General features: G+C 35.2%; 1 protein-coding gene across 17 annotated transcripts in view; it reads left to right on the top strand.

Moving 5' to 3' along the window:
• The window catches only part of RPS6KC1 (ribosomal protein S6 kinase C1), a 230,633-nt gene that overhangs the window by 80,141 nt on the left and 132,591 nt on the right, over positions 1-17,901 (top strand). For all 17 annotated transcript variants that reach the window (XM_023533210.1, XM_023533214.1, XM_023533221.1 and 14 more), the window contains 2 exons: positions 13,102-13,149; positions 14,335-14,467. In XM_023533210.1, coding sequence (XP_023388978.1) covers positions 13,102-13,149; positions 14,335-14,467 — 181 coding nt within the window. The remainder of the gene's footprint in view (positions 1-13,101; positions 13,150-14,334; positions 14,468-17,901) is intronic.

Genomic DNA, 17,901 nt, shown 5'->3' on the forward strand with positions numbered 1-17,901 from the left:
TAAAAATTTTTAGCCTGAAATAATGCTGTAACCATGTTTTCCCTAGCTTTTCCAGTTTGGAGAATGTTCTATTTGAGAATACAGAAAAGCAAAATAGAAATCGAGTAGTTCCTAGGTTCTTGGATTTCTCTGCAGGCAAATAAACTTTTCTGATGTACAGTACCTGCTCCCTCTCTTAGATTTGTTTGTTTTGATGAAGTGTGTCCTCAATGCTATGCTCTAATTATAAGTCACTTGAAGTCTTGGTTTATTTAACTAAGGACTTTTGACGGTGGAGGAATTTCTTTGCTGAGGCATAATTTTTTACTGTTTTTATTCTGTTTACCTGGGAAGTGTGTTTGGAGTTTAGAAGGTGACATGTAACTTTTGTAAGTAGAGAGAAGGAAATATATATGGAAATCAAATAAGCTTTGCAAATAAGCTTTTAAAATTTGTAACACAGTCTCCACCTTGTAAGAACATGAATAGGTTTATTTTTGAAAAGTTGAACTACCTTTTAACATAAATTTCTATTCATTGTACTGAGGAATACCTAAAATTTGGGTTTTAGAAACTTGAAGTTCAGAAGAGAAGTGTTGAATTAATTCAAACGGAAAATACACAGGATACATTTATCTAGCTTATGCGGAACAGTTTCTCTGATGCTGTTTCATTTTAGTATTTTTTTTATGAGTTATTTTGTGTAGTATTGGCTATTAACTTAGGAAAATTAAATTTCCTGAGGAATAGGATTTTATAAAATTTTTTATAGAAAGTGCATAAAGCAGATTTGTTCATTACTATCTATTCTGTAAGCTCCTGAGAACCAGATTGTGTCTATCTTGTTCACCTCTGTATTCTCAGCACCTAGAATCATGCCTGGCACATAATGGGTGCTCAATAAATATTTAACAAATGAATTGAAACAAATAACTTTAAATGTATTATATGTAGAGTGACACCTACTGGAATAATGTGAGACTGCTACCTAGTACTACTGTTCAAGACATTCAGGTGTCTTTACCTAGAGGAACAGTAACCTGTAGCTGTATCTTAGTCTAGTATTCAAAGGAAAAGAAGTGACTTTCTGTTCTTTAATTGAGATTAGAAAATCCTTCATAACATGTATATGCAATAAGGAATTTAAGCGTTTGGGCTTTTGGATTATAAATAAAGTACGTATTCAGAAGCAAGAATGATAAGGCTAACAAAGGCCCTCCAAATCTTATTATATAAAGAACAGCTGAAAAATGAGCAGTAGTTAACCTGGCAAAAACATAAGTGTGGTCTTCATATTTTTTGTGGGCTCTCCAGTGTAGAGGGACTATATAATGTTTTGTTCAAATCTTGCGTGTGAAAGGGGATATTAATTATGCCAGAACAACATATTGGGCAAACTAGGATGTCTGATTTGCCTGTGAGAAAGGTAGTAAGGAATAAGACTTGCTTGTTAATATCCTTATAAGGTACAACTAGAAATAAATGAGTATAAGTTGTCAAAATTTTAGCTAATGATTAGAGAGACCTTTCGAGAATTAGGGTTGACCAAAGGCAGACTGGATTCTTTCATGGCTTATTTGTTTCATGTCTTTAGAGATAGTCACATAAAGGTTGAAGGATCATCGGTGGGGATGTTGTAGAAAGAATTCAAGCATTGAATGGATTTTTATGTTTTATAACTCTAAAAGGTTTCTTTTAGTCTTCAGCTTCTTTTACACATAATCTTAATGTAATAGCAGAGGAAAGTAGAAATTAAGGAAAAACCATGCTTTGATGAGAAAGATGGATTGCTATTGTTTTCATATAAGTTTATTCATGTGTGGGTACAAACTTTTGTGTTTGCGTGCGTCAGGTATGAATATATAGAGTGTGTACATGTTTGTGTTTATAAGGATCATTTATATATAGGTAATTTGCAGTTGAGTTAGAAGTATAAATTGGTAGTTTGATTGGTGAAAAGATGTTCAAGTGTTGGGAGACTTTCTGAGAAAGTTCACTATTGTATAACTTATTTATAAAAAGGATAAAAGAGTCCATAGGCTAGTAAACAGTAGTGTAATAATGCCAATTTCCTGGTTTTCATATTGTACTATAGCTAAATAAGATATCACTGTTAGCAGAAGCCAGGTAAAACGTACATGGGACTGTGCTATTTTTGCAACTTCCTGTGAGTTTAAACAAGAGTTAAAAAAAAAAAAAAAGGCTAAGAGGAACACTGACTTGAACACCAGAGTAATTGATGTAATCCCCTCATGTTTAATTAACTCTTCTGATTTGTGTGTAGCCAGAGAGTCATCCAGCATGTGGGCATGTGTGTAGAATTCACAGGGTTAACTGGGAAAGGTTTATGGCTGGATTGCCAAAATTCATTGCCACTTCTTAAAAAACAACTTCAATAGGATGCTTTATAAGTCATTGTTAAAAGAAATGCCACATATTTTGTAAATCTATCACTATTTATTATGTCAAGTACCTTGGCATTTTATAATCAAGATAGCTTCCCAACTTTATCTGATGCTCGCCAGGAAGAATTCTCACGCTGACTTGTCATTGGAAAAATGCAGCAGTTTCTATTTTTAGCTAAAATACGATTAAGAAAATTTGTGGAGATTTTTCAAATTGAGTAGATGCTGAGCGATTGGTACTTATTTTTTTTTTTTAAGGTTCCGAAGTAATTTTCTCTGTGATGACATGGAAAAATTGTTCTCATTGGGAACACGAAGCGTAAATATTTGGGTATCTGCTCATCTAGGGGACATTGAGTTGAACCGTATTAATAAGAATTTGTCCTTTATCTAAACAGAGTGGCAAAAATATTACCTAGTATCTTTAATGTTATCAAGTTATAGGTGTCGACTTCTGTTTTTGGAAAAATGGAGCTGAAGCTCCTTTCCCTACTCTTTCTGTTAAGTACAACTAAAAACTCTGGGTATTATGTAGAAAACAAACATAAGAAGACTCTAAAAAGTAGAGAGTAGGAGGAAAACTGGCTGGTGACCAGGAGACCCAGTGGATTTCATGGTGATGAATCCTTACATTTTTTTTGCCTCACATATTCCAGATTGGATGTTGGAGAAATGGGCAGCTTGGAAAAGCCAACAGGCACAAACAAAAAACGAACCAAACCAAAGCCTGCTCTTTTTAGCCAAAGGACTGAAAAAGAGGCAGCTTAGCAAGACAGAAAACTTTTAGATAATAACCACTCTACTCTAGTCAAACAGCACAGCAAATGTTGGCCCTGCCTCACCACCGCTAGCAAAGGTCATGTGAGGCACCTAGACTTTCATCCTTAGTTGGATATGTATTGATTGACTTGGAGATGTAGCCTCCGTGTCCATTATCATTATAAAGCAGCATTTATTAACTGAGTATACACTGTACTAGTTCTGAGTACTGTATAAAAACTGTGGACACATTTGCTGCTTTTTAGGGACTTATGTCCGTTTTCAGGGCCTATAAATTGATTGGAGCATATTTATAGAGCACACCTAGCAACAGAATGAAAATATTAAACCAGGGTGTGAATAGGCATAGTTTATATTAGCACTAGAGTGTTAGTTAGATTTTTTTAGCTAATGCAAATAAGATGGGGTCTAAAGCTAAATACAACAGACTATACTTATAATTGAATTAATTTTCATCTAAATTTAACAGTGTCAAGTCATTATCCTTAGTGAACTTCAGAATTCAAACCAGAGAAATAGTATAAATGGTTTCATTATGAAATTGAATGGCGTGAGCTGAACTTGGTCCTTTAAACCCAGAACTTCAGAGTTTTAACCTCTCTTTAGCATAATCTCTTTGTGGCCTTGGGCAAGTTGCTTCACAAAAACAGAAAACAGACAATCAAAACGAGAATGACAAAGGTGTAGAGATCTAGCTTTTAAAAAGCCTTTGGAGCTGAGAAGAGCCTCCTAAGTGGATGTTTTCCCTAGCTCTTCAGCATTTCTGTTTTAAACCCAATTTTTCTGTCTTTTATATTCTGCCTTCTGCTATATTTATATTCAGTTTTCTTACAAAGATACACCATGTCCTTTAGAAGCAGGTTTTCTGAAGTAGTAGCTATATAGGCCTAGGATTTGAATATTATACAAAATGAAACTCTTTTTTCACATATGTATCTGACATTTCTGTGATAACTTTATTGTTCACTAAATCATTAACTTCACATCCTAGTATGAGACTTCGTTTAGAAGTAGCTCACCTTTATTGACATTGGCTAACAGGAATATAAGAAATTTCAAATTAATGTATGTGGTTGAAATAATTACTTCTTGGACCATTTTTCTGGAAAATAATGTATACTTTGCTTTGCTGTAGGGCAGAACTAGATTTAGCTATTTGCTTAAAGGTGACTAACCCAGAGGTTTGGTCAAGTGGCTTTTAAATGGGAGTAATAAAAATCCTTTTTATCTTTTCTCATCCTGATATTAGTCTGTCAAAGAAAATAAACTTTGCCAACCATATTTCAATGCCCCTTGGTGGAGTTAAACAGTGCAGGTTTGAATTTTGAGCAGATTATGTATATTTGCAAATCTGTTTTAGTACCACCAAAATATGCTTATTTTCTTGTTCTAATTATATGATTCATAATATATTCATAACATATCTTAGAAAATCAAGTTATTCCGGTAAGCATTTACTCTTTTTTTAGCTATCACAATGACAAACTATGATCCTTAAAAAATCATCATGATTATTATTGAAGTTACTGAGTTTATAAAGGCGGAAATTGAGTTCACGTGGGACATACACATACAGTACAGCATTGTATTAGGTTATAGAAACCGTACCTGCTTGCATTCAACAGGTTATGGTTGTATTCAGTTTACCTAGAGGACAGGACAAATGGGTTTCATTATGACTTTCTTATAGTACATGAATGTTTAATAATGTGCTAATTTTAAATTAATTTATAACGAATTCCCTGTGGAACTTTTGAAGAACTTAAAAAAATCTGGATCATATAATTATAATTATGTTATAATTAATGCAAACTAAATGCATCTGTTGCCATTTCAAACTAAGAATAAAAAAGATGCTTTTTGCATTATTTTCTAAAAAATATTTTCTTTATTGATTTTCTTTTATTTTCATTTAAAATACTGAAAAAAGCAGAAAGCAAATATGAAGCACAAAAAAATTTCATATTAGCGAATTTCTTTTAGATGAATATATATCATTTATTCAGGATTATAATTGAGATTCTCTGGTTTTAATATTTTAAAAGACACCACAGTATTTTATTTCTATATGAGGTATTATGGTAAATGTGATCATTACCATAAGTAAATGGCATTTTTGAGTAGCCAGAAATTAAAGTTTTTAATTGGTATTTTGTGGATTTTATAAACCCTTGTCTCAAAGTACATTTTCCTTGGATAATATTTGGATCGTGGGTGTGATGGTATCCCGAAAACAAACCTTTCAAAACAAAGTGCCTTATTTTATAACTACATAAAAATAATAATAAATACCTTTATTATTAGTTTTCATAGGTTTAAACATCTGATATTTTATATTTCATTTTATACATTGTAAGCTTATTTTGAGTAAAACCATAGGTGATTTTAAATGTGACTAGATTCCCCCTTTTTAAAGAAAAATGATCACGTTTACTTAATTACTTAAGTAAATTTCATAGAAGTAGTATTTCTCTTTTTGTTCAGCTGTTAGAGTCCCCTGTGACCTTGGGTTCATATTCTAAGGGGTGAGTGATGGTTCATGATGTTCTGTATTTTCTGGTAGCTTGCCTATTGCCTGCCTCTGGGTTCGTCATCTCCCTTATGCTAACTTAGGCAGTATTTCTTCAGTCTCTTATCTTGGGGCTTTGATGCATATGTTCTGAAGGTGGCCACAGTGACTTTGGGTAGCAGCAGATGGTAAACCTTCAGGCTGCCACCGGCTATACTGGTGTTAAGTTGGAAAGTTAACGTTTGATGAAGAATCAGTAGTGCATATGAAAGAGCTTTCACTGCTGAAATATCTTTTAATTAAAAAATTAGCATACTAAAACCTTTGCAGATAACTAGGCATTTAAAGAAATCTAAAGTTAGTTGTTTTCTTATAGAGAAATTAGTTATTTACCAGCTTAGTTTTGTTTTGCTTGCTCTTCCCAATGTGGTTCTTTTCTTTCTGTTCTTGCTCCAATTTGCCTGTAGTTAAGACAGATAAGATAATTAGGTAAACTCAAATAGGGGATGTTTTTTAGGAGTTAAAGGTGTTTGGATAAACATTTAGAGTTTACTTGGAATAATGGTGTTTTGGATTTTAATAACCAGAAAGAAATGTAGATCTTGAGTACTACCTTCTTACAGTACTGTAGATTTGGTCTATTTCCTACTTTTGAAGATATTTCTAGGTTATATAGAAGCTTGAAGAACTCAGCCTGCCTTAAAGAGATATATTTCACCTGTTCCGAATTGGTTGGTGATGTTTTGACTGCCATCGATCCACAAAGCATTACCCATTTTGGGTTTGTCCACTTCATAATAGTGTGCCATGTTGAAAATTCTAGCATGAATAAAACTGGTAAGATTCCAGAGGATTTTTTTAATGTCTCCCTTAAATCCTAGCAGTACCTTTTATACTTTTCCCTACTGAAAATAGATCCTTGGGAGTAATAAATGAAAATATCCTTTTGACTAGGGGTTATAAGTATCCATGTTGAATTTTATTCTTTATACTTCAGTTCTCATCAGTGAAACAATTTTTGTGAGCATACGACCACCAAGAACAGATTGGTTCATGGCATAACATGAGAGAAGTGCCTCTACACAGTCTAGTCTGTTCATGCTGATGCTCCTGACACTGCAACTTCTGATGGGCTAAAGCTGTAGGCTCAACATCTTTTGCTTTTGGAGTTGCTAGGCAATGGTACAGGGAACAGTGCTCACCTTCAGATGCCAAAGAAAGAGACAATTAGAACCCAGTGGGGAGAATTGTTGGTATTAAAGGTCACCTATTCCGTGTTTTCTGGTAGTTGAATTTTTATGAGATATCTTGTGAGAATAAGGTATGGAATTAACAATTAACAGTAGAAATACGTTTTGAATATTATAAGCATATGAAGTGATGGGGTTTTAGTGGTAACTATAAATAACATTTGACTTTCATATGGTATCGGGGGAAAGCAAAGGTCTAGTGCTCTGGATTTGTTGTTCAAAACTATTTCTACAGACAAATAATATTACCAGCTCCTGTACTGCTGCCAAGATGAATTTAGTTAATGACTCACTGAATAATGGTCAAGTGTGGACTATTTTAAAAGTATAGTAAGTATAATCTTATTCATCTGAAACTATGTTGAGAAAAACTGTCTGACTTGCAGAAATGGGATTATATATTTTCTCTGGCTTCCTTATTATGCTGATCCCATTCTTTTGTAGTGTGTTTATTTATGTGTGAACTCCCAGTAATATAACTTGCACACCTGAAGTCCATTCAGATTGTATTTAGCAAACATGAATAGTACTGTGACACCATTAAGGGAAAGACCGTGTTTGTTCAAGATGACTCTGTAGACTTTTCTTAAATATTTTTCTAACTTTTATTAATTTTTCTTGAGTCCTGTGAAGTAACAGGCTGCAAAATGGAGATAGATGTTCCCTAAAATTACCCAGGTAATATTTCTTTTTGAAGGAATTGGAGCTAATGTTATTTTTAGAGACTTACAGATTTTGAATGTTAGCATTTGAATTAGAAACCTAAAAAGATTCAAGAATGGGTGGAACTTAATTTTCACTGAAGGGGACTCTCCATACTTTCTCATAGTGTCTTTATAGTAGCATCTCTATCTTTTCTCCAGATTTATTCTTCATATGTTTTAAAAAATGATTATCATTTGGTGCTTTTGATTAACTCCCCACCCTCCTGTCTTTCCGAAGCTGGTATTTAGTTAAATATTAGGCCTTCCCTCTTCTAGGTAATGACCCAGACCTATAGTTGGTTGGAGCTTTTCCTACTACTGTTATGAGGAGTAGGCGGGTCTCATTGTGCTGGTGAAATAGAAGAACAGATGAGGCTAATCTTTAGGGGATAAATTGTCTACTTTTTTCCCAGTGAAGAGTAGTCACTGTATATATTACTATAGGCCGAGATGGACTAATCTCTTCTGTTAGACCATATGCTAATATAGTGCTGATAAGTAAGTGTGAAAATGGAAGGAAGAAATTAATTGTCATCTCTCAATAAGGTATGCTATGCAAGATAATTATTTCTTGACAGTTTTAGTTATAGTACTTGTTATATTATGAAATAAAAGACGGTTTTAGCAGCCTTTTATTGGAAAGACAGTTGTATCAAATTAGTACCAAATTAGATTTTTGTCTTTATAAAGGTGAGCAAACCCATGAGCAGTTTTTAAATTGATGTGTTCTAGACCACAAATGAACAAATTCGGTTTGAGGGTTAAAGAAGCTATTATTTTGTCCTTTATGCTGACAGCTTCATTACAGATTGGCCTACTGTTGGCATTAAAAAAATGTTTGGCTCCTTATGATCTTTGTGCATGCAACTATAATATTAATGCAGCGCCACATCACTGTTCATTAAGAAATGACTTTAAGTGAGGTTGAAGCATGTAAATTTGGAAAGATACAGATGTTAAATGCAGTCGTTTCTCTTTGTACACAGCCTTATGGCTAATAATTTCCAAGTGGCTTAAGCTCTTGTTAGCAGGAGTGCTGGTGTGTTAAGAATGGCTCTATAAATAACTTTAAGAACTGAAGTTGAAGGTGCTTCTTTTAAAGACTATTGTTAACTAAACATTATTGCCAAACAGATGGAAAGCATTCACCGGCCTGATGTTTTTAGGTCTAATTATATTATCACCAGCCCTGTACGGCTCAGTTGAAGAGGTGTATCCAGAGGCCAATTTATAATCATTTAGCCAACACCTGTTTGGGGGAAATTGACAGTCAAAGGGCACATTTTAAAAAAATCACATATGTTCTTGTGTTTATTGCCTCAATGTGAACGTTGTCTAGCTGCAAACAAACTTGGTAGGAGAAGAAAGTAAATCTAAACAAAGCAGCACTTCCCAGCCATGTTTATCGATCTTAATTTGGCCTTTTTATCTGATCCACTTCATGCTTCATGGCTAAGTGAGACCGGCAAAGAGGTGTCACTTCTGATTTATGCATGCATATTCTGTTCAGTCTGTTAAGAGGCTGCTGGTAGGAAAAAGTTCTTTCCTTTGTACTGCTTCCATACATTTTTAGTGAAACGTTTTCTGTTTCATATGGATGTATCTCATATTGTATTTAAATTGGATTGGCATTCTGGTGAATGGCTTAGAAGAGTCAACAACTTGATCTAAAAGCAAAGGAGCCCTAAATGTCTTCACAGACACAATGCTCATCGAGTCCTTTTTGCAGAGAGAGGCCCCTGGTTCTTCTCTTTGCTCCCATGATATGTTAATGTAACTGTAAAGGTCCAAGTTTTTTAAATATGTTTTCATGCCATGGAGGTTCAAGATTGATGGTGACTGTAGCTCAAAGGGAAGTTATTGGAGAGGAAGGGTCTCTTCTCCCCTATCTGAAGCTAGTTCGAACCTGATGATGCTGCCAGCTCTTATTTTTAGTGTTTTTCCTTCTTCTGACATAGTTCTCTGTTAAAAGATTTATATATGTTACCTCCATTTTCTTATCCCCCATCATTAACTCAGAGGAGTCTGGCTTTTGTCCCCACCAGTTCACTGCATAATGCCTGTTGAAAGTTACCAGTAGCTTCCTAAGTGCCTTAGGCAGTAACCCTTTCTCATCCCTCCTTCTCATGGCTTCTCTCTGTTGTTTGGCTGGATGATTGCTCTCATGTTCAGCATTCTCTTTCCCTGACATCTGAACCACTATATTTTCTAGTTTTCTTTATTCTTTTCTCACTGTACTTTTTGTTGTTGTTGTCTTATATACCCTCAAAATTCCAACTGTGTATAATTTTCAAAATTTAGACATAAACAGTATAGTTTTGCAGTTTAAAAGGAGGAACCATAGAGCCAGATTGCTAGGGTTTGAATTTCACCTCTACCACTTCGTAGCTTTGTGAGCATGGGCGAGTTAACAGTTTTATGTTTGCTTCCTCATCTATAAAATTGGTTAATAAAAATGTACCTACCTCATTGGATTTTTGAGTTCATTACATGATTTAATTCTTTTAAACCAATCACAGCGCCTGGTATTTATTAAGTAAGCATCCCTGTGGCGTACCTTTTCATGTCTTAAGCTGTTATCTTCGTGGAGAATGCTCAAATAGAAATCTTTAGTCTCTCCTTATTTTCTAAGTGCCATTCCCATGTTACCATCTACCTTTCAAACTTTTATACCTGAATTTATTCACTTATTTTTATTGAACATATACTGTGAGAAACACATGTGTTGGAAGAGATACAATTTGTGCCCTGTACAGTTTTCTCTTGCTATAATAACAAGTTACCACAAACTTAGCAGCTTAAATCAACTAAATTTATTATGTCACAGTTATTTGAATCAAGGGTCTGACATGGGTGACATTGGGCTAACATCAGGGTGCTGATAGGACTGCGTTTTTGACTGGAAGCTCTGGGGGAAAAAAAACCCACTTTTAAGCTCATTCAGCTTGCTGGCTTAATTCCCTCCTTCCCTCCGTTCCTTTCTTCCTTTCTCTCTCTCTCTCTCTCTCTCTCTCTTTTTTTTTTTTTGGTGATTGTGGGACTGAACTCTCTTCCTTGCTTGCTATCAGCCAAGTGCTGGTCTTTTCACTTAGAAGCTGCCTTTCCCCTTTTTGTTTTCATGCTATGAGCTAGAGGCCTCTGTAGTGCTTACGTGTGGGCCTCTGTATCAGAGCCAGCAACCATGCATTCCTCTCATACTTTGAATCTTTCGTATTTTCTCCTCTGTTATATCATTTCTGTGCTTTCACTTCTGGCCAGACAGTTCTCTACTTTTATAGGTTCACGTGATTTGATTGAACTTACTCAGATAATCTAGGATAATCTGTTTTACAGTCTGCACCTTAATTATACCTGCAAAGTTCTTTTTGCCAGTACCATGACATATTCACAGATTCTGGAGATTGAAGTATGAACATCTTTGGCGACCATCATTCTGCCTACAGCATGCTGATAAAAAGCTTGAAATCTGGTTGAGAGATAGACAAGTAAAGGTAAAACCAAATTGAAGGGTTAGAAATGCTATAATAGTAGTTGATACTATATACAGTGGGAGAACAAAGGGAGAAAAGAGTCAGCATTACTGAGAGATAGACATCTGAGTTGAATACAGAAAGATGAGTCCTTGTTTGGTTAAGTGGCTGGGGCAGCATTTCAGGAAGAAGCAGTAGTAATAGTGATAGCAATAATAACTGGCTATTCCAAGCATTTTTACAGGATTATCTCACTGAATTCTCACATATGGTACATACCATTATTACCTACCATTAGAGCATCTACAGATGAAGCTAGTATGCCTTCTCCATGGTGAGAGTAGAAATGGTAAAATCTCATTGGGTAGTTGAAAGAATTAACATTGATTACGCAAGGCTAAAGCGTAGTACATAGCAAGAACTTAAAGCATGGTAGGTGAAAGAGTAGAGGGTAGATAAGAGAAATACTTAGGAAGTAGAACTGACTGGACCTGGTCACTGGCTGTGAAGGTAGGGGACAGGAAATTCAGAGTGACTTGGGAGCTTTTTAGTTTGGGGTGTTCCATGGACCAGTAGTGTTATTCAGTACTGTAGGGGGAGAAACAAGGTTTTGTTTTGTTTTTAGTAGGGACAGGGCTTTGGGAATAGGAAGGGATGAATTCAGGAGGGATCCATGGGAATATTCAATTGAAATTAAAAGGAGACCTACGTAGTATATCGTGCCCTCAGGAGAGGTCAGAGATGACCGTTGTCACTATTACTCCAAATGTATCAAGTCTGAAATGGGATTTACCATCTTCTTCTCAAACTGGGTCGCCATCTTAACTCCCCTGTTTCTTCTTGTCATTCTTTTATTTTCCCAAGCTTGACATCTTTTTTTCATCCTTGACTCCCAGTTTTCTGGAGTCGAGGGGAAAAAGCCTTGTTACAGTGTTTGCAGATTTCCGTGGTGTAAAAACACGCCCCGTGGCCCATTTCAGGTGGTGGCTGCTGTTGTGCTACAGTAGCGGAGTTGAATTGCTGCAACAGAGACCACATGAGCCTGCAAAGCCTCAAATATTTACTATCTGGATATTTAGAGAAAAAGTTTGCCAACTTCTGATATAGTGTCTCTGATATAATAAAATATTAACATGTAGGATAATTCTCTATGTCTGTTCACTCCTTCTGTTCATCAAGATTGGGTAGGGAAAATGGGTAGTTTGATGGGGCAATGTGTGAGATCATAAAGGGTCTTGAGGTTATTTTTTGGATTTTCTCTGAATGAGAGGAGTGACATGATCTACCTTTATTTTAAAAAGAAAACCCAGGCTGCTATTTTGAGAGTAGACCATAGGGCAACAAAGATGGAAGCAGAGAGAGCTACTGGGAGGCTATTATTATAATACAGGCGAGTCTTTGTTGAAATCAGAGTAATAGCTGTGGAAATATTAAGGTGAGTTTTGGATACATTTTGAAGATAGAGCTGACAAGATTTGCTGTTGGAAAAAGAGGAGTTAAGGATGAGTCCAGGATGGAGAAATAGTTAATACAAGAATGGCTTAGGCTGGAGCCTGAGTTATTGACATCACATTATAGCAAGTTGTTAAATAAGGGATTTTAGGAAGAAAATCAAGACTTTATTAATTTCTGTAATTTTTTTTTAATTCTTAACCATAAATGTTTCACAAGGAAAAATTATTTATCTAAAATAATTTTTAGATAAATTATTTATCTAAAATAATTTTTCCTTTACTTATAACAATTTAAAATAAATCTAGGAAACATAGTAATGTTTTTAAAATATGGCTATTTTAGAAAAGGAAACCATAATAACCTCACCTTAGATAAGACTCTTTTAACTCTGTGATTTGGGGGCTTTAAAAAAACATCTATTCAGAAATTAACAATCTTGGCAGTCGATTTCAACACTTCTCCCCAAATTCTTAAAGTATAGTTTTTAAAAGTTATGAGTTAATATTTCAATGTATCATGAATAAATTATTACTTATATCTTTTATGTAGGTTTTACTTGTAATGGACTCAAGGACAGAACAGACATTCATTTTAAAAGTAAGTGGAATTTGTTCAATGAGTTTAGAAATCTATTTTCAAACTATGCTTCTGAAAGAAAAAATATTTAATATTTTTTTCCTGGGGTGTTTGAATATTCTTTTATGTGTGATGATTTATATTTATTTATTTTTTCTCCCATCACTGTTGATAAATACTCTATAACATACATTTAAAAAGCATTTTAGGTAAGAGAATATGGAGGAAATAATACTGATAAGTCGAAGACTTATTTCATGCTGTTCAAATGTATAGTGTATAGTTTAAACACATCTCTAATACATTTTGTATACTTTATGAAGACCACAGCCTCACCTTTAATTGTGATTACAGTTCTTAAGTGCTGAAATTTTGCCTTAAAGTCTTTGTTACAGGTATTTGAGAAATTTTATCAATATCCCTGGTCCTCTTTTTGATCTAAATTCAGTTTGAGTCTCCATATGACCCAATTTGTAGTTAAATGAAAAAATAAAACCCCCTCAATTTAAAAATTTTGAAATTGTATTTGAAGTAGATTGTGACGGTACATATTCTAAAACTATCCCAATTTAAGCATTTCCAAAGCATCCAGAATTAAATCAATTTTAGATTAATTTTATATTTCTTTTTCTGATACCTTTGCTTTTACTTATCAGTCTGGCAGTAGGTCACGTTGACATATACTGAAACAAATTTCTTTTTATGAGTACACCTTTTAAACAAAGGTATGACATCAGAAACTATACACACCTATTTCTAAAGAGAAAACTTAATCCTTGTACTTTGGGAGAATAGAATTTTTAAATTGCCTGTTTAATCTAGGAATACCTTTTGTAGCTCAAGAATTTGAATTGATTTCACAATGTCGACTGCTTTAAAGATATACACAAGTAAAATAAAACTTAAGAAAAGGTCATAGAGAAATAACTGTGTGTCATCCTGATGACTTAGTTTGAGAGCATCTCTAATAAAAACACTGACCCACGTAATTGATTTTAATGGCAGCTTTGTGGCATCTTCTGTTCTCTGGATTCATGCCAGATGCCATCAGCAGAGCCTCCAGGGACTGAGGGGCATAGAGCAGCAGATGAGTGGTTTCTCTGAAGCCCAGAGTAGCTCGGATAGATTAGTTTGGTTGATAAACACAGAGCACAGCAGGCTCCAAAGGCAACTGAGGGTACAACTGACCTTTTTGTTCTCTGTCAGGGTCTAAGGAAAAGCAGTGAATACAGCAGGAACAGAAAGACCATCATCCCCCGCTGCGTGCCCAACATGGTGTGTCTGCACAAGTACATCATTTCTGAGGAGTCGGTATTTCTTGTGCTGCAGCATGCAGAAGGTTGGTTTGTACTTTAAATTGTTTATCTAACAGAGAATATCGCCTGCTTAGCTTTTTAGTTTTTAGAACGCCCTTCTTCTGTCATTACATGAACAGAAAAAACATACGAAACACATGTAAGAAACTGTTTCCTTATTCCTCTGCTCTCCCTCCCTACTTTGAGTTGGGAGGGAGAATGAAAACCCAGGTGAGCAGCAGATTTCTATTGAACTACAGCAACATTCTTAGATGTATTTAACTACTTACTTTCTCCTAGAATTGATCTGAAAGGATGGGAACTTTCAGGTGGAATGGGTGCTAAGAGAGCCAGGTTTTATTTTAGAGATTTTATTTCGTTCTCTTGTTCTCTGCTAAATGGATACATGAATGTTAGATGACTGAAATAAAAAGCATCCCCTGAGGAATTAATTAATTACTTACTTTTTTAGGAGGCATGGGTATTTGCTTGACATTTGACATGACCTAGTTATTCTAATCTGGGTTTTTAAGAATACAGCCATTGGCATCACATATGGGTACAAAGCAGAAGCATGGTACTCTGCCTTCAAACTATTTATGAAATTTCAGCTCTTAATAGAGGGAACAGGTGGCAAAAAATACTGTGTTTTGATTTGTTTTTGCCCTTTAATGCCTGAATTTAAATAATAAATCGTCTTTTATTTAGAATGACTGAATATAGCATATAAATATAAATCCACATAATAAATAATTGCCTTTTGGCTTTTAAGAGGTGTTCTCAAAATAGTGAAAAAAATTAAATTATTTTTCATATTTCATGAAGGTGTTATTTTTACATTACTAAGAGTAAAGAACTATTGTGCTTTACTAATAGGCATAACATTTGAATATAATGCATTTTCCTAGGAAAGTGAATCATTGCTTTGTGGAATGAAGTCTCTTATGATTACTAATGCAAAATTTTTGACGGGGGCAATAAACTATTAATATTGTTTATTATGAAGTACAGTACAAGATAACTACAGATGGAGGGAAGACCTCCATATGTGGTATTTAATAGGAAATTCAGAAGGGGCTCCCTGGTCTCTCAGGTATTAAGAGAGTTAATTGCGTGTGTGAATTGGATAACTAATTCACCTTTGTTCAGACATTATAGACAGCTTTTATCTGAAGATACCAGTGCATTACAGACATTATTGAATTAGAGGTCATGTCATCTGATAGCGGAATACAGCCACCTCTGGTGTGGAACAAAAATAACTTGCATAGTAATAATCCATAATAATTTAGAACAAGGTCAGTAGGATGAATGTAATTATAGTCAATATTCTATTACCCAGGGTGGATTATTCATGTTGGAGATTATCTGTGGCAGATTTTCAATCCTAGTTTACTTCGGCAATTTGCAGCTTCCTCTTCCTATTTTTCTCTACCTTCCCCAAATTATACTTTAGTTTTTCTTCTGCCATCTTCTCACTTTTTCTTACACTCCCTAAGGCTGATATTTCACCTAAATTTACTTCAGTACTGTAGAAAGTCTTTATAATCTCTCTTAACAACATAGACATGTGGCTTTCAAATTTCCCACTGTTTCAAATTATCTTTACCAAGTCTCTTTTCCTTTATTGTTGACCACTTCTGACTTTGAATGGTCACATGACCATAGAATTTTTCCTGGATTATTTAAACTTTGGGGAGGGAGACGATCTCTTGACTGTGTGTTTCAGATGTCTGTTGTTTAATGTTAAGATTTTACAATGCAAAGATATTAAATTATAGTGCCATTAGGGACTCTGGATTCATTTAATATTCAACAAATTTGTTGAGCATGTAGTATGTATTAGACTCTCTTTTAGATGAACAAGACAGGAAAAGAGTCTGCCCCTTTAAAACTTCCATACTGTGAAGAATCAAACAGGAAAATATTAGACAGTAATAGATAACAGTAGGGACTATACTGATCTTCCACACAGCTCTAATAGATGATGACTGGGGGACTACTTTACATAGTTGAGTAAGTCCCCTCTGAGAAGGTAGCATTTAAAAGAAGTTCTGAATGACCGAAGAAATAACCATTTGGATGTAAGGGGAAGCACATTCTAGGTACAGGGATTAGTGTAAGAAATTGAAGGCAAAACACTTGGAATTTTGAGGGAAAAGAAAGGAGACCATCTGGTTGGAGTGTAGCAGGTGACACAATAGTGGAATATGAGGCTATTGGAGAAGCAGGTGGGATCCTTCTACGGCAGAGTGAGGACTTGGGCTTTTATTCAAGTGCATTAGGAAACCATTGGACATCTGAAGCATTGACAAGATCTGATTTACATTTTGAAAAGATCACTCTGGCCATTATATGGGGAATGTATTATAGAAAGACAAGAATAGAAACAGTGAGAAGGCTAGTAAATCATCTAAGCAAGAGATGATGATGGCATGGCTTTCTGGGGTACCAGCAGAGATTCTCTGAGGGTAGAGTCCATGGGACCTGTGACGGAATAGAGATTTGGGAGAGAAGAATCTAGGCTAATGTCTTGGATTTGGCTTGACAGTCATGTGAACTGAATGATGGACAGTGTGTTATCTTTTACATGTTAGTGGTACTTTGTTACCTCTGTGAATTAGGATATTGTGCATATATCATCAAAACATCACTTTCATGTGTGAGATAAACTATTACTGAAAAGATAAATATTGTGAACAATTATTTTTTTTTCATAATGTGAATGCTTAAATATTTATCATTTATGGTTTTAGCTTCCCTCTGCTTACAAAACTATTCATGATTGACATGAGTCTTGGACTCATTTTCTTTCCATTTTTAGTTCTTTCAGTCAGAAATGTATTGAGTGCTTACCGGGATACAGGCTTAGTTCTAACGTGGCAGTGAACAAAAAAGACCAAGACTGACTCTGCCCACATGGCGCTTACGTTATCGAGGCAGAACAGACAATAAGCAAACACATGAGTAAATATATGTCAGATGGAGATAAATAAAAGAAGGAAGAAGGAAATGCTAAAAGAGTGAGGTAGGGGTTACTATTTTATATAGAGTGGTTACCTTATTAAGAAGAGATATTTGGCCAGTGACTTGAAGGTAGTGAAAGAGCAGTGTGGATACACGAGGGAAGAATGTCTTGGCGAGAAGAAACAAGTACGTAGACCGGAGGCAAGAGTGTACTTGGTGCACAAGAAACAGCAAGGTCAGTGTGGCTGGAGCAGAACGGGAAGAGTGGCTAAAAATGAACTGAGAGACGTGGGGAGGCAGGTGGGCAGATCCTGAGGGGTCTTGTAGGCCACGTTAAGAACTTGAATTTTAGTCTAAATAGGTAGGAAGTCATTATGGGGCATTGAGCAGAAGAGTGACAAGATAGGTATCCCTCTGGCTGCTTCGTGGAAAATAGAATATGGGGAGGGGGCCGCAAAGGCAAAAGCAGGACACCAGTTTGGAAGATGTTGCAGCAGTCCAGGTGACAGTG

Source organism: Pteropus vampyrus, unplaced genomic scaffold, assembly GCF_000151845.1.
Source record: "Pteropus vampyrus isolate Shadow unplaced genomic scaffold, Pvam_2.0 Scaffold98, whole genome shotgun sequence".
Taxonomy (NCBI): domain Eukaryota; kingdom Metazoa; phylum Chordata; class Mammalia; order Chiroptera; family Pteropodidae; genus Pteropus; species Pteropus vampyrus.